General features: G+C 36.4%; 1 protein-coding gene across 1 annotated transcript in view; it reads right to left on the reverse strand.

Moving 5' to 3' along the window:
- Positions 1-23,668, reverse strand: part of LOC128857595 (disintegrin and metalloproteinase domain-containing protein unc-71) — a 287,365-nt gene that overhangs the window by 52,272 nt on the left and 211,425 nt on the right. The window contains exons 13-14 of the mRNA XM_054093346.1: positions 17,197-17,374; positions 15,414-15,564 (exon numbers count right to left, since the gene is read on the reverse strand). Coding sequence (XP_053949321.1) covers positions 15,414-15,564; positions 17,197-17,374 — 329 coding nt within the window. The remainder of the gene's footprint in view (positions 1-15,413; positions 15,565-17,196; positions 17,375-23,668) is intronic.

Here is a 23,668-nt window from a genome sequence, read left to right on the forward strand (position 1 = left end):
TTGGTCACATCACACATAGTCGATAAGATGTGGAGATAAGATGATAGAAAGTGTGAAGCACAGCAAAGTGTTGCAATGTTGTATGCTATGTATGTGCGAGTATTTCAATAGAAGATTTATGCGATAATATCAGGTACATACATTTGCAAATATCAATAAGTTACAGAGAGATATATTTAAATAAATCTTGCTTGCAAATCATTACAATATGCCACAAAGCAAACATGACTGAAAAATAAATACAAAGTGTTAAAACATACAGTTATTTTTAGCTTCTCATTTAACCTTATTAATTTCAGATATATAAATAATAGCAGAGCTTACAGAGCAAATAAGGAAAGCTTAAAGCGCTTGTTTTGTTTCAGAGTATTGTCAACAAAATAATTCAGATACACCAATCAGTCTAAATGCTCTACATATATGCATAGAGTGAGAGAGAAAGCATATAAATAAGTAATTTAAAGAGCTACTATTAGGTTAGGTTAGGTTGATATGGTTGCCCAGGGAATGGGCACACTTGGACGAAGAAAGATTCGTCCTTTGTAATGCCATTAAGGAGGCGTGAGGCGGGAGAGAAAGACCGATGGGATACAGGGAGAGGGCGGGGAGAGATGGTGCTGGGGTGGTTAGTAGCGTGCGGATTACGAACGATTACTATGTTTGCGTCGACCGCTTAATGCTGCTGATGAAACTCATCAGATTTTTAATGTCAGCACCAGCTATATCAGCAGGCGTGGCAAAGAAGTAGGAGCCAAGATGCCTAGATCTTAGCTCCGCCAGAGCAGGTCAGCTACGGAGAAGGTGCTGAGATGATTCCACCTCATCCTCTATACATCCAGTGCAAAAAGGACTCGAGGCGATTCCAAGTCTCTCAGCATGCATTCCTCGCGCATTGTGTCCTGTGAGAAAGCCCAAGAGATTAGAGAGCTGTTATTTTGCCAACCTCAGAAGCTCGCCCGAGCGCCTCCGGTCCACACGTGGAAGAATTTCGCAACCTTACACGTTTGTGTACTTGCCCAGTGCTCGCTGAGTTGGTGCGATGCCCATCTTTCCAGAAGCAGACCGCAAGTAGTCAGGGGGATCCCGATTCTCTCCCTTTGCGGGGAAAGCACCTCGCATGTCCCTTGTCTGGCCAGCTCATCTGCCTCACAGTTTCCAGCAATATCGCTGTGACCAGGAACCCAGATGAGGCTGATGTTAAAGAATTCGGACGCAATCGAAAGCGAGGTCAAGCATTCCTTGACCAATTCCGAATGCACCGACATAGACCCGAGGGCCCTAATTGCCGCTTGGTCCGACAGCCAAGTAAATATTTACTTTCTTGACCGTTAATACGCATTTGAGCAGCCAATCGGCTGCCTCCTTGATTGCGGCTACCTCTGCCTGGAACACACTGCAGTGGTCCGGTAGCCTGAATTTGAGCCTGATGGGGAGCTCCTCTCAAAAGACTCCTCCGCCAACCTTTCCTTCCAACTTCAATCCATCCGTGAACAAGTTCACCAGGCCCTGCCCCCAAGTGTAGAGTGGACTTCCCTTGACGGAATATAAGTGGAGAAGGTTCCGGTTGGACTAAACGAGGGTATACGGGGCTACTATTAAGATAACTCCAGAAGATTCAATTTGAAGGCCGTGCTGTCGTAGCTGAAAGCTTGAAAGAGCAAAAAGTGAAATATGGGTCCGATAACCAAAAATGTGAAGTACCCATTATTGAACTCAGCAAAAAAAAAAAAACAAAAAACAATTCATGGTAGCTGGAATTAAGGGGGGAGTCTGGTTTATGAGGTCTAAAAATTGCATCTCTTTGCGATTTTTTTTAAAGGAAATAATTAATTTAGCACTGCAAAGTTTTTTCTATCTTTTAAGGAACATTTGAAAAGTATAAACAATTTTTGTACTGGTTAAAATAAGTTGAAAGAAATGTTTAACATAGAAATTAGTAGAGCGCTGCAACGCTGGAGTTTCCAACTGCCGTACAAGATACAGCTCGTAATTATTATCTAAAGCAAAAAATTCAAATGGATTTCTAATTATCATGATTTTTCATTCTAGATGAACTAAGAAAACTGAGAGAAATTCCAAAATTTCAACTTTTTCGAGGTTTTAAAGAAAAAAATGCCTTTCTATAAAAAAAAATTCACTTCAACTTGGTATAAAAATCTTGAAAATTTTTTTTTATCTATTTTGTTAGTTCAAATAGAAGAGAATTCAATACTGAAGGGAACAAGCTATGATTCATTTCAAAAGGTTCATTATTTTTTTTTTCATTCATGTACGCCAATTCAAAGAAATCATAAAAATGAAAAGTCGAGAAAAGAAGATAAAGTTTGTACTATAGCTGTCCGATCACAGCGTAACTACCTAACGCTCGCCTACCTTTGGCTTTGTATCTACGGAAATATTGAGAATTAGGCTCTGTAACTTTGTGTGAATATTCTGAAATATATTAGGAATCGCTTAAAACGAAAAGAAAAAAATTGATTTTTTTGACCTTATAAACCAGGCTCCCCCCTTAATTATATATCTAAATAAAAAAATAAAAAAGTTAACAAGCCATAGACAATTTCATCACACAGATTACATGTTGTTTCCAAATTGAGTCCAATTAGCTTCAATTGTGGTTTACACATGCTTTATATAATATATGCTTTAGGAGCGCTCAAACCCATAACTGAGCACAGTAGTGGTCATAATCCAGCCAATAGTAGTTATTGTCAGGCACTTATAAAAGTTCTTTCAAAAAAGATTATTTCAGATTTCATATAAATGTTCACCATGAGCACGTCTACCGGTAAAATCCAACAAACTTTCGATTCATGTGTGCCTAATTGTTGCGAACGTCGATATATTGATGTTGAAGATTGTTCAGCAACGCTTTGCTCTACAGCAACAAAGTTCTCAACAGAACGTCCATTTCTTGGTCTGCCAGTACTTTTTCTATCCCTGAGATACTATGTAGTATCTGGGCATTTTTTCACCAAACCAATCTTTGAATTGTCGAATCATTCGTACGTTTATTTCCACCAAAAGTATCACGAATTTTGCGACACGTCGTTCTTAAAGATCGGCCATTTTTATAATCAGTTTCAGTAATTTTAACGCGTTGTTCTATCGTATAAAATTGTACACATGTCTGCTTGATAAATGTCAGAGATTATTGAATAAAAGATACAGATTAGGTAATATTTACTACTGATATCTAGGCGTCAGTTTTGAAATACCTTTTAGAAACAGTTTCTTCAGCCCCACTACTTGTTTTCAGTTTCGATGGATTAGTTGCTGATAAAATTACTAGCTATAAAAACTATTCGAATCGATAAACATCACTGAGCAAAACATACGAAGCGAAGTATTCCTTTTTTTGCTTTAAGTTGACTCTAAGACCTTCTTAATTCCAAAGTCAGTTGGTAGCTTTTAGAAAACTGAATCGAGCGCTTGAGATAAGCTTAAGAATTCGAAGCTTATTTAAGTTACAAATTGATTTATGAGAACAAAATGTTTTATTTTAAAATTTATAAGCCTGTCATGCTATAAATTTAAGGTAAACTTTTCCTTTTTTAGTTTTTCTAGTTCATGAATAGTCTTATTTTATTCACTTTCAACTTATATTCCTTTTATCAATATATTTTTTTATTTTTATTTTTTCTTTACGCTTTTAGCATTTCTATTCTCTCGTTAATACAATTAAAACTAAATCTAATTTATTTCCCGAGCAGCTATATTATATTTTTGACATCCACGCATTGGTGTTACAACTGCGAGTATTAGTAAAATTGTGTTACTAAAAGCATCGGTTACAATCAAATTAGTGAAAAATTGCACTATCACAGTTGTGCGGCGAAAATGTTTCCATAAATAAAAAACTGAATTAAAATTTATGTGTCCAGGATATGATGGGTATGCGGCTATAGAAAATTATCAGATGAATCGTTGACATGAAATCAAAAATGATGCGCGCTCACGTCAGTGACATGGAAATGCAAATATAAATTGAAATTAATACTGACAAAATTGCTCAAAGCAAATCAACGAAATGCGAATGCATACCGAGTGATCAATAATTCAAAAATAAATGAAAATTCGAAATTGCCTTTCAATTCAAAATGGACTATGAAAAGTAGTTGAAAATGAAATTTGAAAAGGTTTAACTGTGAAAATTTTGCAAACGGGAATGAGTGAGTGTTTGCAAGTAGATATTGTTGTAGGCTTTGGGGACGAGCATGTAAGAGATGAAAAAATAGAACGGGCAGATTCGCGTAGCAACCTTTTGGAAATCGAATTTCATAAATAAGTAATAAGAAAATAATTCACAGCTTTTGCTCCATTGTAATTGAATGCTAATGCATTTAGGTAAATGTTAACAAAATTTGTTCTCGTTTATATTCGTGTATACCCAATCCGATGGTGGTTAAATAACTAAATTGAACTGTTTTTTGATGTTGAAATTTATATAGTAATATTCATAATGTATCAAATTTCTACACCAATTTTAAATTTAGGCGTTCAAATTATTGGGTTTTAGGATTCAGATTATTGGCTCTAAGGGTTCAGATTCTTATTACCCCATAAGTGAAGATCAACATATGTACCTATACTTATTTGTCGGGGAATAAATGCTTGGAGATTGATTGGGCAGTCTTTGAAATCAACCAGGGTATCCGAAATGAAAGTGAAATTTCACGAAATGGTGAGTTTTCTCGGTGGGGTTTTCTCAACTAAAGCATATTTGGTGGCGCACAGTGATATTTGGTCCCCATTTCGTGCCCATAAATACAAAAAAAAACTACTGATTTTGGGAGCTTATTCTTTTCAGTTCATGATTCTCCAGCTATTCAAATATGTTTAAGAGAGATGCTGGCCGTTTGCACCTGTTTGTATGATTAGTGTAAAAGTCATAGTTGACGCAGCATACGGAGAAGTAAAGTTAAAATAACGCCAAAAGCCATAGGAGCGATCGATTTTAATTTTATAAAATAGGCTTTTCGTTTACTGGTGAGTACCATATAATTTACAGTTGTTAAATTTTTGAAAATGTTCAACTAAATGGACTATTCGATTTAAGGCCTTATGATTCGGAACATCGTAGATATGAGCAAGAGGTGGAGGTCTTTCACTTTCTATAGGATTTGAGGATTTGAAAAGAGGTTGAATCAATTCGAGCAAAAGCTTGCGGTGGATTAAGAAAATGTAGAAGCAGGATCAAGTAAACCTTTCTTGTACAACTAATTGGTCCTAAGTGGGCGACAAATCAACTCTGTTTAAGAGCAGCCACTTTAAGCAAAGCTGTCCATATCGAAGCATAAATAGAAACTATGTATGGTTCTTTATTAAGGGGGGAGACTGATTTATAAGGTCAAAGAAATCAATTTTTCTTTTTTTCGTTTTAAGCGATTCCTAATACATTTCAGAATATTCACATAAAGTTACAGAACCTAATTCTCAATATTTCCGTAGATACAAAGCCAAAGGTAGGCGAGCGTTAGGTAGTTACGCTGTGACCGGACAGCTATAGTACAAACTTTATCTTCTTTTCTCGACTTTTCATTTTTATGATTTCTTTGAATTGGCGTACATGAAGGAAAAAAAAAACGAATGAACCTTTTGAAATGAATCATAACTTGTTCCCTTCAATATTGAATTCTCTTCTATTTGAACTAACAAAATAGATAAAAAAAAAATTTTCAAGATTTTTATACTAAGTTGAAGTGAATTTTTTTTTTTTTATAGAGAGGCATTTTTTCTTTAAAACCTCCAAAAAGTTGAAATTTTGGAATTTTTCTCAGTTTTCGTAGTTCATCTAGAATAAAAAATCATGATAATTAGAAATTCATTTGAATTTTTTCCTTTAGATAATAATTACGAGCTGTATCTTGTAAGCCAGTTGGAAACTCCATCGTTGCAGCGCTCTACTAATTTCTATGTTAAATATTTTTTTTCAACTTATTTTAACCACTACAAAAATTTTTTATACTTTTTAAATGTTCACTAAAAGATAGAAAAAACTTTGCAGTGCTAAATTAATTTTTTCCTTAAAAAAAATCGCAAAGAGATGCAATTTTTAGATAAACCAGGCTCCCCCCTTAACAAACTAAGTCGTCACATTTGAATTAGACACATAAATATTTGAATGCCTTGGCACTTTAATATCTAAAACTAATCTTATAGCACCAGTCTGAGAGATTTATCCATTTGATATGCAACTTTGTGTGACGGAGTATACTTCTACTCCAGCAACTATAAGCCATTGAATCATGTAGAGTCTTGGGTTTTTCCTAATACACCTCATATGGAGGTAGAATTATCCTAGAAAGTACTTAAACAAAAATTATCGTTAAGTCAACATTATCACCAAATATTTTGTGAAAAAATAGACACATACATACATATATTTTTGCAATTAAATAATTGTACTTAAATGTATTTGAATTCCCTGTGCGCAAGTTTGAAAAGTTATTTACCCTCTCACATAAATTCGAAAGACTCTGTGAGGCTTCAAGTCACATTGCTTTCGATGTAGGCAAATATATATGTATATGTGTGCATATATTTGGGCTAAGCCAGCCCAAGTTCAAAGCAATGGTCCTATGATTTAAATAGGATTTACTTTAAATAATAAAAAGATACATATTTATATGAAATAAGCACACACACACGCCTAAATAAAACTAATACACATACAATACGTTCTTGAATGTATGAATAAAATTTAAAAATAAATATGCCAAAGTAAAGATAACAATAAAGAAACAGACATCTATGCAAAACTGATACACATACAGAGTAACAAAAATACACAGACAGTTTCAGTGAAAGCTGAATTTTATGAAATATCATTTATGATAGATAAGTAATACACATATGCAGTTATATTTGAAAATGCACATACATAGGCGTAATATAGAATGAACAGTTATGATATTTATATTTATATACATATATGTACATACGAGTGTACTTGGGTGTATGTTTAATACATATTTTTGCTGTTGTATTCTTGGTGTTAGCAATATATTTAGCAGAGCACACATTTAGAGGTGAAGTTAGGACAGAAAACCAAGCAAAAATTTGATTTGATCTGATTTTGAATTGAATTTCATCTGAATTAGTTTATTTGTTGTTGTTTGTTTTGTTTAGCTTTGTCTGTTATTTTTAGCTGTTAATGCTTGTCTCCTTCGTTGTTTCGTTCGAGTTTTCAGTGCGTATGTATGTTTTACTCTTTTTTCTTTTTTAATTTTGATCATCACTTCTATAAATATTCGTATAAATTTTGCCACTAAGTCCCAGAATTTGATAATTTTATGACCAAATAATTGTTTAAAATAAAAATGTACACAGATCCATTTTAAACAAATTGTGAATAATTTCGACAACTGAAACTGGGTTAGTAAAAATTGTAACAAATTTGAAAATCAAAAAATTTTGTAAAGAAACCTTAATGCACATCTATGATAAATTGAGAAATAACGGATTTGGCTAAATGAAATTGCACTCACAAAAAACGAAAAAAAAAAAAAAAATATTGTAAATAATGATAGCAAAAACTAGAGTAGAGAAAAGCAAAACTTACGAAACAACATTTCAAGCCAAGTATGGAATACAAAAAAAAAGAATTTTATTCTATATAAAAAAAATTTACTTTTTATATTAAAAACTGCTAAATCTTTGAAAAGCTTGAAAGAAATTCTTACTTTGCTTTGTTTTATGCAGAATTTAGTTTACTTTTGGGCTTATTCTATATAAATACAAATATGTATTTATGAAATAATATTTAGAGTGCAACAAATTTTTAGCTAAATCCGTTATTTTGATATTTCTACATGTGATTTGAAACATCGAAATGTAGTTTGTGTTTTCGTCATATTTTTTTTTTTAATTCGAGGGTTATTGTACGTGTGTTGCACATGTGAGTGTGTTGTGTTGTAAATGAATTTGAGCTAGTTATGTATGTATGTAACAGTGCAAACACCATTTAATCGACTGGCAAAATTCGTTCAATTTTCGAACTGAATTTAGTAGAAGAAGAATCTGTAGCAAAAATAAATAGCAAGAAAAAAGTTTTTTTTGAGCAAATAAGAAAAAAACCAATAATAAAATAAAAATATAATCAATATTGCAATCCTGCAGGAAAGTTGAATATTATTAAAAAAAAAAAAATGTAGTAATTATTCTTAAAAAAAAATGAAAAAAAATTGTAGCGAGAAGAAAGTACAAACCGAAAGTAAAAACATATTTAAATTTGATGAAAGAAAAACATTCAAATACTAATATTAATAACTAAAACATCATTATTCCTGAACAAAAGAAAAAATTGAAAAATTTTGATTACTTTTTGGCTGAAATTAAAGTGAACAATCTTTTTAAATGTGCAATTTGAAATTTGTAGCAAATACTCAAATAATAATTTCTAATTTTTTATTTACCTTGAGCTAAACAAATTTTTTTATTGCTTTTTACCATATCTTTATGTGAGTATCTTTATCTCATTGTTTAATTATATCGTTACATCAATGGGGGAAACAAAACTAACTGTTAAAATGAAAATTATAGCGTAAGCCATTATTTTTGAGCGGAAAAATAAATAAAAATTATAATAAGATTCAATTATTATTTTTGAATAATAATTTGTGAACAACTGTACTACGCTGAATACATCGGTTTTCGCCTATTACTGGAAATTAAGCAGCGTCGGGCGCGGTTAGTACTTAGATGGGCGACCGCTTGAGAACACTGGATGTTGTCGGCCGTTTTCGAGCTGATCGAGCACGGTAGCCAATGTTCAAAAAATGATAATGATATTCATATCAGTATGTTAATAGTAATAATAAAAAAATTAATAGGTCTATTTATAAGTTCGTGCGGTTTTACAACAGATGGCGTAAGTTGATTATTATTCCATCGATCCACATTTCCAAACATTCATTGGAGAGCTACTGTCGTAAGGCACAAACGTCAGTATAAGTTTTTTATTTGAAGCGTAAACAACAATATTTTTACCACACTTGAAAATGTCGAATTTCGTGCCAAATAATGTGTTTTTGCGGGGAATTCTTCTTCATTATTTTAATATGAAGAAAAAAGCAGCCGAAAGTCATCGTATCTTGGTGGAAGTTTATGGTGAGCATGCTCTATCTGAGCGAACGTGCCAGAAGTGGTTTGCACGCTTTAAAAGTGGTGATTTTGGCTTGGAAGTCGAAGAACGCGAGGGTGCGCCGCCAAAGTTCATGGATACCGAATTGGAGGAATTGCTCGATCAAGATCCGGCTCAAACGCAAGAAGAGGTTGCAAAAACTTTGGGAGTTGATCAATCAACCATTTCCAAACGTTTAAAAGCCATGGGAATGATTCGAAAGGTAGGCCATTGGGTGCCGTATGAATTGAAGCCAAGAGACGTTGAACGCCGTTTTATGGCATGCGAACAACTGCTTCAACGGCACAAAAGAAAGGGTTTTTTGCATCGAATTGTGACTGGCGATGAAAAGTGGGTCCATTACGACAATCCAAAACGTCAGGCAACGTATGGATACCCTGGCCATGCTTCAACATCGACGTCGGCGCAGAATATTCATGGCCTGAAGGTTATGCTGTGTATCTGGTGGGACCAGCTGGGTGTTGTGTATTATGAGCTACTGAAACCGAATGAAACGATTACGGGGGATGTCTACCGACGACAATTGATGCGTTTGAGCCGAGCACTGCGAGAAAAACGGCCGCAATACGCCGATAGACACGACAAAGTTATTTTGCAACATGACAATGCTCGGCCACATGTTGCACAAGTGGTCAAAACATACTTAGAAACGCTCAAATGGGATGTCCTACCCCACCCGCCGTATAGTCCAGACCTTGCGCCATCCGATTACTATCTCTTCCGATCGATGCAACATGGCCTGGCTGACCAGCACTTCCGTAATTACGATGAAGTCAAAAAATGGATCGATTCGTGGATTGCGGCAAAACCGACCGAATTTTTCACAAAGGGAATCCGTGAATTGCCAGAAAGATGGGAAAAAGTAGTAGTAAGCGATGGACAATATTTTGAATATTAAATTTGTAACCATTTTACGTCAATAAAGTTTCAAATTTCGAAAAAAACCGCACGAACTTATTCATAGTCCTATTATAATAATAATATATTTGAATTAACGACTAGAAATTAGTAAATTTTTATTATTTCCTATGCTTTATCCTCATATTTATGTATTAAAACTTTTTAGAAAAATATGAGAAAACTCATTACCTCTGAACAAACAAATTAAATTGAAAAATATTTAAAAAATTAAATTTAAAAAAATATTGTAAAACAACTAATTTCGTTTCTATTAAAAATTATTAATTAAATTACAACAAATATATATTTATATATTTTGTGTGTGAAATGCTAAAAACTTGAAAAAAATTAAAATTTTTAGATAAAAAACGTATTTTTATTTCTCATCGATAACGAGATGCATTCGAATAGTTCATGACCGAATTCCGGCTTTCGTTTTTTAATGGTGTTTACACCATTGAAAGTTAGTTTTGTTGTTGTTCTTGTTTTTTTTTTTTTGCTTTTGATTTTGTTTTGGCTTTGATTTTTTGTTGGATTTTGCTTGGTACTCTACCTGTAGCAAACCGCCAGAGTTGCGAAACTAATGAAGACGCATTTCACGATAACGGTTAATATGATGACCATGGTTAATGTGCTGATCCTATTTTGGTCTGAGGTGCCTGCAAAATGTTGGATGTAAGGAAGGAGTGTTTCCAATTCATTCAATGCCAAGTTATTAATCAAATTATTTATTGTAAGTTAGTAATTTCTTTTTAAATTTCGATAATTTTGAGTTTGTTAGCTGTTGGTCCTTGAGTGCCATAGGAGTTTCAGAAAATACTCATACATGAGTTTATATACTTAAATTAAGATCTCGTTGATCTGCAGCTTTTGTGTATAAAACGTACTTACATATTTTTTTAATATACTAAGATTAAAAATAAAACAAAAACAAAATAAAATAAAAATATAACAGTTAGTAGCATTTACTATGCCAGCTTAAAAGCAAATTTTTTATTACCACTGAAGAAGTGCTAGGGCAAAGCAGCGTTTGACATACAAAATATTTTCGCTTGATGAACCCTTCACCAGAAAATATTTCACCATGTATTTTTATTTTTCGCGGGGCTTATTGCATTCTCGCTGCCTAAGCTATGCATGTATGTAAGTTTTCTTTTCAGCGAATTCCGTTTGTGCGCGTAAATACATATATGTATATGTATGTTTTTATGTTTTTATATAACTTTTTTTGTTTTTTTTTTAGTGATGAACTCGTAATAGTGTTTAATTAGCGTATAAAGGGAGAGTGCAGCAACAGTTTCTTCAACTTTTTCTTTAAACTGATTTTTAAACTGTTGCTGCTGGCGTGATTACCATTGTCATATCACAACCGCGTATGTGAAAAAATATGAAGAGGAAGCAGCGAAATATTATTAAGAGGATGGACGTTAGGAACTTGTGCAAAATTAATTCTATATTTAAAAAAATGTAATTATAAAAGGAGTTACAAACTGCAGATATATATTTTTATATTTCGGATTTTTAAATAAAAAATATTAATTGCATTAAAATTGTTTAAAAGCGTTTTGAAGGCACTTCAGGAGTGTCTCCTTAATTGTTTATTTTTCATTAGGTAAATAAAGCAATTAAAATTACGTATTATAGATGACTATACTTTGACTATGCTTATAGGGCCATGAAGCGCACCACTGTCTCAAAAATGATTTTTATAAAAATTTTGGTGTTTTGAGAAATATCTTGCCTTCTCAAAAAAATAGCCTTTGAGAGTATTAAAGTAGAAAAATTTCAACTGCGATAAAAGTCACTTTTGAGGCAATCTTAAATTTTGAGTCGGTTGAAAACTCGACTGTTTATTACTTTTACATATTAATTGATGGAATTCTTTAATATAAAGAAGCATGTTGAATTTAATTAACTTTTTTATGCAAATACTCGTATGCAGGAAACAAACAAATGGGGTTTTAAATATTATTTTTTATATTTTTGTAAACATTTTTTAGTACTACTTCACCTTACTTTGCAACATTTCACTGCTTTGTAGGCAAAGTATATGTTTAATGTAGTTAATGTTTCTTAATATATCTGTGCACTTAAATACCATATTTTAGGATTACAGGATGCAAAGCCTCAGCGAAGAAAATGCTAAAATAATAAATTTAAATTAAAAATAAGATTTGGAGCCGAACGCCTAAAAAAGTTGGGAGTTACGGATAGTTTTCCCACACTACTGCTAACTAAAAAGGCGCACTGCTGCCAGGCGCACTACTCAATGATTTTCTTCCAAATTTCCCAGACATTTACTATAGACTCTTTCTCATTTCCTACAGTAGATAGTGGGCCTCGCCGAAATAGATAAGTGCTGTTCATATGTGAAATATCCCTCGCAGGTTTCCGCGATGACGAAAAAGTACTGGGCTGACCGGGAAGATTGTTTTCTTCGATTGCCAAAGCGTATTGCACCATGAGTTCCTTCCATCAGGCCAGAAAGTCAATAAAGAATATTATTCATCCGTTTTGAAGCGTTTGAGAGATGCTATACGTCGTAAACGGCCGGAAATATGGGCAAACAATTCTTGGATTTTGCATGATGATAACGCAGCATCGCACCGAACCCAAATTGTGCTGGATTATTTGACCAAACACCAAGTAAATACTGCATTCACCTGACATGGCCCCGTGCAACTTTTGCTTACCAAGTTGAAGATACCACTTCGTGGAAGGAGATTTCAGTCGATAGAGGAGATGAAGGCCATGTGGTGCATGGAGCACTGGGTGAAGCATTGGCACATGTGTGTTGCTTCAGAGACGGGTCATATTTTGAAGGAGATAAAATAACTTTGCCTGAAATTTAACTCTGGTTTGTTTTATTTAAACATTCCCGGTGATTTATGATCATAGGGTATACTCACTTAAATATATAAAGTGTGTAATTTTACACCTTGGAGTTATTTAGGTAGATATTTTGACACATATTTCTAATATTTGCGTTACAATAGGAATTTGCCGACTGATTTAAATGGTGAAGTAGTTATTCCACTTTTTAAAAAAGAAATAAAAAAGATAAAAATAATTATGGATCATTATCACTGTTTTTATCCATTTCCAAAACTTTTGAAAGCCAATGAAAGGCAGAATTTTATCATACATTAAATTCCTTTAGCCCTTTGCAGTTTGGATTTCGATCTGGGCTCTCAATTGCGGATGCTCTTTTATCTTTAGTTCCTTTTTTTACAAAGGAATGGGTAGTAAGATAACCTGCGGTGCGTTATTTGTCGGCAATCTCAGTGATAATAGGTATATTCAGCTATGTGTTCCACAGGACTTAGTCCTTAGTCCTATACTATTTTTGTGACATTTGTAAAAGTTACGCCGACTTGAGTAAATCTACCTCTGCATATGCTTCCCATTTTTTACTGTTTTAGATTTGAATTTGCAATATCGAGGTTGTATTAAACTGTGTCTTGAAAATGGATTCAATGGTGCGAAACATTAGAAATGTTGGGAAAATCTTTCGGTAATGATACTTAAAAAAACAAATAGACGTTTGCGAGTGGCATAGAAGAGAGGACCAGATGAGATCGTGAGTCCTTCGCGGATAACGGACATCGACGTTGACTGATGAAAACACAAATAAAGTAAAAGAAAAGTGGGCCAATAACCGCAAATTTACCATCAGAGAACTGAAAGAGGACAGAAGATTGCTTATGGATCTATGCAGGACATTGTAGTTAATGATTTTAATTTGCGACGCCAACCATTCATTAAATGCATCATTGCTGAACTTGTAAGTACGACTCGCAATCTTGACTTGAGGTGAGTGAGTGAAAAGGTCCGAATAAACCAAGACCAAAAGAACAACGTCGTTTTCAGTCAAAATATGACTTATGGACGTTATGGACTACAACGGTATTGTACACTATAAGTTTTTGACAGAAAGTCAGACAGTTATGGACTGAACTGGACCGTTTATTTAGACGTTTTCGTGAAGCAGTTCGCCAAAAAGGAAAGATTGTGTGATTCGCACCGTTGCACAGAGTTCTCATCACGTAACTTTTTGACCAAAAACGAAGCGAATAACATCCAAAAGCCATCGTATTCACCTGATATGGCTCCGATTTTTCTGTTTGATTTAATTAAAAAACCACTACGGGGAACTACTTCGAGTTTTAACAGCCGATAGGAAATAATGGAAAAATACAAGATGGCGCTGATGGCTATACCGAAATGAGGGTTCTAGAAATGCTTCGAAAGCTGGATCAAGTGCTAGGGTAAGTAAGTCACAATATATGAGGCGCACTTTGAAGGTGGTGATATCACTTTTGCTAAGTAAACTTGTGTTTTTAATTTCTGAATATATTTCGGGAGCTTTTTGTTCAAGGTGATTTATAAGTATGCCTTGTATTACGAAAAATGCGCTTTAATAAAAAAGAATATATATATTTACGTATATGGTTAGGTCTTTTATCTTAATGCTTACCCACAAAGGAAAGTTACTATGAGTTATTATCACTATTCGGTGACTACTTACAAATGCCAAACTTCCTTGACCTTGAAACCAAGGATTATTGTGCATATAGCTAGTTCTATGACTACATGAGATAAATGAGCATCTGCTCTTAGCTGGTGGTATCAGCCTTCGCTATTCCCTTTAGCGTAGGAATGATTGAAGTCTGCTGTTCAATTCCAGATTCAGTGGCTGGCTTGTGTTGTTGCTATCGCTATGTGTTAACTTACACCTGGGAGCGTCGATTATGAGGAGAATAATACCATATGGAATTGACAATTTGTAAGGCCTGGAACGTCTGCAGTGTCTAAAGCACTTCGAAGGCTACAAAACCTGGAAAGTTTGTTGTTGGGCACTAACTAAAGAGTAATGGCTAATTTCAAAAGGTACTTGAACAGGCACTAACACACTTCTGGCAACTAAAGAAAACGTAAAAACTTAGAGTGAGTTTCGCACATTCTTTCCCTCTTATAACCGTTTTTATTTTTATTTTGTTCTTGGCTTTGCATCCTGCACATATAAATTCACGTAAGTTGTAATATATAAAAGTTGTATAATATATATAAATATAAATATTTCTAAGCTACATATTTTAAAACAAATTAATTTATTCTTTTTTTAAAAATGTATTTTTCAAGCTTTTATAAAATCATTTGCAGAGAAGATGAAATTCTAAAATACTTAGAGAAAAATGTATATACCTTTCAGAAGTTGGGGTCACGTGAAAGATATATATATAGATATAAATACTACATGGATGGAGGCAGAGGCGGAGAAATATTGCGCTTCTCTTTGCCTCAATGTAGTATCTTAGCATCTGCGAATGCAATAGTTATCGTTTAGTTCTACACATAGGCATCTTACCATATGGCGTTTCCTTCTTCTCCATTTTGATAGTATTCTCCGCAGTTGGCAGCGCTTCCGTTGGCAGTGGTGTGGTCAATAAAACTACAAGGCTACAATCGACGCCGCCCCAACCCATATCGCAAAAGCAACGATTCGTATTCGTACATACCTGCAGATTCGGAAATTGAAAAATTGAAGAAATTGGAAATTGAAAGTAATTAATAAAATTTGAAAAATAGAAAACATTCTCAAATTCGTTTGCTTAGCTAAGGATTTAAAAATATCAGTTGCTTTTACAATAATTCTTTAAAATAATCAATTCCCATGGCTTTGCACATTGCTTGTCGGATATACACCCATATCTACACAAACACACATACATATTTTTGGCCAAGCAAAATGGATATTGCAAGGCAAGCCCAATCAACGTGAAAGCTTCGCTTAAACACTATTTCCATTAAAAGTTGCAGCTTTCAGAATGGATTAAAAATGCAAAATGACAGCGCTTCCAAATGTACAATTCAACGTACGAGCCCGATAGCCAACCATTAACCAACCAAAATGAGCAGTGTAAAAGCTTTTTTTGGTTATGACCCTCCACGTGCATCTGTGTTTGCGTGTGTTTATGTGGAGAAGCTTTTGGAAATATTTTAAATTTTTAATTACATTAAAACCTATTTGGCTATTGGCTGTGCTCAGCCTGATGGCGGCGACCAGCGTTGACCCAATAATGAGGCTTGTCGACATTCTGGCCGGACAAGCAGATAGCGGAATTTGTGTTCTTGTGTCTTGCTTGCTCAGCCAATACAGTTCTGGTTAATGCTAGTCCTTCGCATATATGTATGTATGTATGTATTGCTAGTCCGTCACCATTGACCGTAAATGAGCCACTGCATGGAATTTACGGTCGAATTTCGGCCTATTACTGCACAAAAAACCACTATGATCACAAATACATACAAACATGTGCATACTTATTCCCTTTGTAACACTATCTTTCATTCGTATTGCGTAATTATTCGCGTTGTTGTTATTGTTGTAGGAAAGTGCTGAGTGCTGTCGTTAAGATTTATTGCAGGCGTGTGCAGGTCAGCATGGCGTATACGTAACATTCCATACATATCGCAGTGATGCAAATTTCACCAACAACATATTCTTCATTCACAAGGGGTTGTTTGTGTTTTTTGTTTTTGTTTTTGTTTTTTTGCAAAGCTCCATGCATGCAATTACTATTCTTGTTTTCCCCTTTGGTTGTATCACATTTTTGTGTGCATTAATCAGACGCCTGGTAACGCGCCTGCGGCTGCGGCTGCGTAATCACATTTCAAGCGCTGCTCGTTATTGTGGGTTAAATACTTTAATGGTTGAATGGTCACAGGCTTAAATGGTTAAATTGTAGCAGCAGCACAGCCTTTTGCCCATTGGAATGGCATGAAATTGTATTTAATAATTTTGTACGTTGCACGAGTATACAACCTCGATTTATTCTTTTGATGCGAGATTCGTGCCGTTCATTTGGCGGCAGAAATTTTATAATGGCCACCCGCCTTATAATATTATTATTATAATTTTGTTTGTTCGTTCGCTTGCTGTTTTCAGTGACACTCAGAAATTCACTGGGCAGTGAAAAGCATAATCCGAATAGGTTAGTGTATGTATGCATGTATGTGTGTCGCTGCGGAAATTATTATATTTGTAGATTTTTTCATATATAAACACTCCTATTAATCTGTTTATTTTTTCTTTGTTATCGATTTGAATTGAAATTAATTATTGCTTTTGTGCTTTTCTTTCTACTTACTCCACGTTCTGAACACTCTTGGCCTTGTTTATCTGTCGGACATTTTGTTTGATCGATGTGTGGAAAAATGCTGACGCAAGTCTGATTCAGGCAAATCAAATCTTTACCGCATGGCGTACCATCCTTAACCAAGCCATGTTCCGGATACTCATTGGAGCCCACTTGACCGCTGGTGGCTCTGAAGTGGAAACAAGAGAAAATTATATCAGGAATATTGTGATGAATATTAATATCAATAAAATATAAAAAATTAGTAGATGAGCATAAATAATATGGGACATAAGAAATTAAAGTCTACTGTTATAAAAAAATTATTGATATTGCAATGAATAAATTAGTTTTGTTAAGTTTAAATTAGGAAAAGAGTATTTGTAAATGATTCTTTCATTTCCTTTGCTAAACTCTGTTTGGTTGATTGTGACTAGGAAGCAATTTGTAAAATTGTGTTTTAGCTCATTCCCTGGCCATTGTGTTCTGTATATTGAATAATGTGAAATATGACAGGAGATTTTCGAATTTACTAGGAATAGGAGGATGGTTCCATGTGTAGAAGTCCACGCAAGTGGGGAAAGTTACTGATCGCCATTCACTTGGGAGTGGCCAGGACGATTCTTCTACATATGGTTCAAGCAGCTCACAACGGCCGGGATTACCCCACGTATCCTCTGGGTAGCTTCCGAACACCCGTTCGGGAGTGAGCTAACGTATGAAGGCGAAGCATTCCAGGATAGCTGGTTGTGCGCTGGGTTTGGGACCCGCCACTTAAAAATCCCCCCCAATGAAAAGAATTAACAAGCCTCGGATGAGAACTGCCTTTACTGATGACGACCCCTGCAAACGAAATAAGGAATATGATTTGAGGGCATGCAGCTGGAATGTCCGGTCCCTTAATGGGGAAGGTGCCTCTGCCCGGCTGGTTGATGTCCTCGTGAGAGTAAAGGCTGACATCACTGCCATCCAAGAGATGCGATGGACGGGGCAAGGTAAGAAAACCATAGGACCTTGCGACGTCTACTACAGCTGCCATGTAAAGGAGCGCAAATTCGGTGTCGGATTTGTTGTGGGAGAGAGACTTCGTCGCCAAGTACTGTCGTTCACTCCGGTGGACGAGCGTCTCGCAACAATCCGCATCAAAACCAGATTTTTCAACATATCGCTAATTTGCGCCCACGCCCCGACGGAAGAGAAGGACGATGCGACCAAAGATTCCTTCTATGAGCGCTTGGAACGTTCCTATGAGCGCTGCCCCCGCCACGACATAAAAATCGTGCTTGGCGACTTCAACGCCAGGGTGGGCAAGGAGGGAATTTTTGGTCCCACAGTCGGAAAATTCAGCCTGCACAACGAAACATCCGGTAACGGACAGAGGCTGATCGACTTCGCCGGGGCCCGAAACATGGTAGTCTGCAGCACCAGATTCCAGCATAAAAAGATACACCAATCTACCTGGCTGTCTCCTGATCGGAAAACGCGAAACCAGATTGATCATGTTGTGATAGATGGAAGACACGCTTCTAGTGTATTAGATGTACGCACGATCCGAGGACCCAACATTGACTCGGATCATTACCTTGTTGCAGCCAAGCTGCGCACCCGCCTCTGTGCAGCAAAAAACGTACATCTACCTGCGCAAAGAATGTTCGACATCGAAAAGCTGCAATCACAACAGACAGCCAGAAGATTCGCCACTCGACTCTCACTCCTGCTCTCGGAGAGCACTGCCCAACAAACCGGCATGCGCGAGCAATGGAGCAACATTTCTCGTTCCCTACGTACCGCCGCCGAAGAAGAAATCGGATTCCGGCGAGCCCGAAAAAACAATTGGTACGACGAGGAATGTCATGCTGCCGCAGAAAGAAAGGATGCCGCCTATAGAGCCACGCTGCGATCGGGCGCAACGCGAGCCATGTGGGATCGCTACAGAGAGCTGAAAAAGGAAGAGAGACGTATTATCCGACAGAAGAAACGAGAGGCCGAAATACGTGAGTGCGAGGAGCTTGAGATGCTGGCCAATAGGAACAACGCCCGAAAATTTTACCAGAAAGTTCGGCGGCTTACAGAAGGTTTTAAGACCGGGGCGTTGTCCTGTAAGAACAAAGACGGTGATCTGGTGACTGACGTACAGAGCAATCTTAAATTATGGAGGGAACACTTCTCGAACCTGTTAAACGGTGACAGCTGCGCATGTCATAGAGAATGTGAAGATCCCGATACCCCAATCGTTGACGACGGAATTGTCGTTCCGTTACCCGACCATGACGAGGTGAGAATAGCAATATCACGGCTAAAGAACAACAAAGCCGCGGGCGCCGACGGACTGCCGGCTGAGCTATTCAAACATGGCGGCGAGGAGCTGGTAAGGTGCATGCATCAGCTCCTATGCAGAATATGGTCGGATGAAAGCATGCCTGCCGATTGGAATTTAAGTGTGCTCTGCCCAATCCATAAGAAGGGCGATCCTGCAATTTGTGCCAATTACCGCGGGATTAGTCTTCTAAATATCGCCTATAAGGTTCTAGCGAGCGTATTGTGTGAAAGGCTGAAGCCCACCGTCAACCAACTGATTGGACCTTATCAGTGTGGCTTCAGACCTGGAAAGTCTACCATAGACCAAATATTCACAATACGCCAAATCTTGGAAAAGACCCATGAAAGGAGAATCGACACACACCATCTTTTCGTCGACTTCAAAGCTGCATTCGACAGTACGGAAAGGAGTTACCTGTATGCCGCGATGTCTGAATTTGGTATCCCCGCAAAACTAATACGGCTATGTAAGATGACGTTGCTCAACACCAGCAGCGCCGTCAGAATTGGGAAGGACCTCTCCGAGCCGTTTGATACCAAACGAGGTTTCAGACAGGGTGACTCGCTGTCGTGTGACTTCTTTAACCTGATGTTGGAGAGCATCGTACGAGCCGCAGAACTTAATCGCTCAGGCACAATTTTTTATAAGAGCGTACAATTGCTGGCGTACGCCGATGATATTGACATCATCGGCCTTAACAACCGCGCTGTTAGTTCTGCCTTCTCCAAACTGGATAAAGAGGCAAAGCGAATGGGTCTGGTGGTGAACGAGGACAAAACGAAGTACCTCCTGTCTTCAAACAAACAGTCGGCGCACTCGCGTATCGGCACCCACGTCACTGTTGACAGTTATAATTTTGAGGTTGTAAAAGACTTCGTGTATTTAGGAACCAGCATTAACACCGATAATAATGTCAGCCTTGAAATCCAACGTAGAATCTCTCTTGCCAACAAGTGCTACTTTGGACTAAGTAGGCAATTGAGCAGTAAAGTCCTCTCTCGTCGAACAAAACTAACACTCTACAAGACTCTCATCATGCCCGTCCTAACGTATGGCGCAGAAGCTTGGACGATGACAACATCCGATGAAGCGACGCTTGGAGTGTTCGAGAGAAAGATTCTGCGTAAGATTTTTGGACCTTTGCACGTTGGCAACGGCGAATATCGTAGACGATGGAACGATGAGCTGTATGAGCTTTACGACGACATAGACATAGCGCAGCGAATAAAGATCCAGCGGCTTCGTTGGCTGGGTCATGTCGTCCGAATGGATACAAACGCTCCGGCTTTGAAAGTATTCGATGCGGTACCAGCTGGTGGTAGCAGAGGAAGAGGGCGGCCTCCTCTGCGTTGGAAAGATCAGGTGGAGAAGGACTTGGCTTCACTTGGAGTGTCCAATTATCGCCGGTTAGCACGAGAAAGAAACGACTGGCGCGCTTTGTTAATCTCGGCCAAAATCGCGTAAGCGGTTATCGCGCCAATTAAGAAGAAGAAGAAGGTAGACAGAATATGCTGCCTTTGAATAAATAGACGGAATATATATATTAAACTTTTGAAATTCGCTTCTCTTGTTATTATTTTCGTTATTTTTTCTAATGAGAAGTAAGCAGAGATAGAAAATAAGACACTTCGCACTACCTGGTATTACTTGAGGGGGAAAAATACGCACAAAAGAGAACAGGTAATTAAGTTTTTGTACATTTGTGCTCTCGCCCAGGAAATGGTTGGTAGTGGGAAATGGTTCGTTGGATATAATTTACGTTACTGTTGCTCTCGGACACTCATTGTTCGGAAAGAGCAAATAAGTTTTATTTGGTAATAGAAAAGTGTTTTTATATTTGTTATGGTGTTTGTTATTGTGCATGATATAATTGAAGTTATGGGTAGAGAATTTGCAATTTAATTTTGTGAGTGAAAATTATTCATACATTTTACACTGCGCAGAAATTGTGACTACGTGGTTAGAAGTTACTACTAAATAAAAGAAAATAATATGATTGCTTAACTTCAGCGTATCATATCATGGAGTTACACGTTTTTTCCATGCATCATAAATGCGCCCACCATTCAAATTTTAGCACATACATGTCGTGCAAATAAATGCCCAACGCTTCTCTTCCGCTCATCTATTGTACATCGACTTAACAATCTACCGAACACAAAGGTGGCGCTCATATCGTGCCGCTACTCTGCTTTCAGTGAGTTTAAAAGAGTCGCTGAGTATGAGTGACGTCACACTTAGAAGATTCAATCGTGTTTTGTTGGTGTAATTTCTTCTACTTCTACAATTCTTGTTCGCATTTACATACTTCTCACATGCAACTGCATGCATGTGACGTCACACTTCTCTGGTGGGCGCCATCTTGTACTATATCACTCTTGCATGCACATATTTTTTCAATAACCCATAAACGAAGAGATTTCAAAGGATAAGTCACTGCCAAATTGTCTTTGCCTAAGAGATATATAGGCGGGTGATAAATAACCCTTAGCAGAAAACGCAAGATCGTACAGGGAAATTTAGCACGGTGAGAAACATGTTTTTTCTTGAGAGTTTTACGCTGGTTTTAGTGAGAGTCACAATAAAAATAAATGGAGTGGATTATTCTTGATCTCCTGTAGTGACACTTCTATGGCGTATCTCTAAACAACATTTACACGTATTTTGTTTTTGTAAAACTGATTCTTATTATCAAAATTTCAATGAGAAAGTAAACAGGCAAACAAAGCAGCAACAAATAAGCATACCACTTTACAATCAAGTTACAAAATCGCAAAATCAGTTGCTTATCTTATTCTGGAATATTGATTTTTTTTTCATTCAGTTAAAGATTCTAATTTCTTATAGCTAAAATTTTCGAATGCAAAAATATTTGGGATATCAGTTAAACTCTTAATTGTAATAAAAATGTGTGAACAAGACAGAAATGAAAATGAATTAAGTAATTAGTTGGCGGTCTTTAGAATGAATAAAACTTGGGCTTAAGCCAGAATTATAAACAAACCGTCCCCTTATATCAGAAGCACGTACGTGCAATTTTCCCATGTTTGAAAATTGATTGACTGGATAAAACTTTGGATGTTCTACCTTATATCCGTATCTTTTCTACCTTATACCGTATTTCTACCAAATCCACCGCCATTGCCGCCGAAATTACCGCCACCGAAACCGCCTCCTCCAAAGTTACCACCGCCGAAATTGCCACCACCATTATTGAATCCGAAATCATCATCGTTAGCCCATGGAAAACTATTTGAAAAGGATAACCACGCATAACTTTTTATATTGGAAAGAAGACCTTCTAATTTTAAGAGAGCAATAAAATTTCAAATTCTATTTCTCAATAAATTAGTTTTTACTCATGTATGGATCAGACATAAGGCGGACGAAATATTTCAGGATATTCTATATATGAATCTGACATTTAGCAGCCTTCATGGTATCTTGTAGCTAACAATATTATTAAGTTAGGTAAAACATCATAAACTCTTTTTCGTTTTACTTCAACGAGAAAATTATTAAATAGTTATATTTATTTTTATTTGCAGCTGACTAATCTTTATTTTTTGAACATTGAAGTAAGTGCTCATTTTCTGAAGGATAATGCCAGTAAAAAGAATAGTATTAGGTTCATTGAAATTGTGACGAAGGAATTGAAGGAAGTTGTGTGGCCTGAGATACCCCTCAAAAATGAAATTGGTTAAAAGGCGAGTAGGGAAAAAACCTTAAGAATAAACTCCCATCTGAACATTTTTGTTTAATTATGTAGAAATTTAGTTAACTTCCGACTTCTATCTTGACTCTCTTAGATTTGCCAATATGCAGCAGAAGGCTTGGGTTTAAACAATGATGCCCCCATTAACAGTTTTGCTAAATTTTTTATGAAATTTCTTAAAACTATTTGCAAGAAACTAAAAATTTTGATAAAATATGCTTAAGTGAGTCTGCTGAACATCTATCTGCTTACAGCGATGTTTCGATCGATTTGAAATGGGTCTTAATATACGAGAACGTAACGTGTGGAAAACCATCAAGACGCACACCACAAATAGGAGGAGGAGCTCGGTCAAACACCGAAAAAAGGTGTAAGCGCCAATTATATAGACCCACTCGTATATAAGCTTTGCTAGAGAACTATTTTGCATTGATTCTCCACCAGTTTGC

Source organism: Anastrepha ludens, chromosome 3 (assembly GCF_028408465.1).
Source record: "Anastrepha ludens isolate Willacy chromosome 3, idAnaLude1.1, whole genome shotgun sequence".
NCBI classification, from domain to species: Eukaryota; Metazoa; Arthropoda; class Insecta; order Diptera; family Tephritidae; genus Anastrepha; species Anastrepha ludens.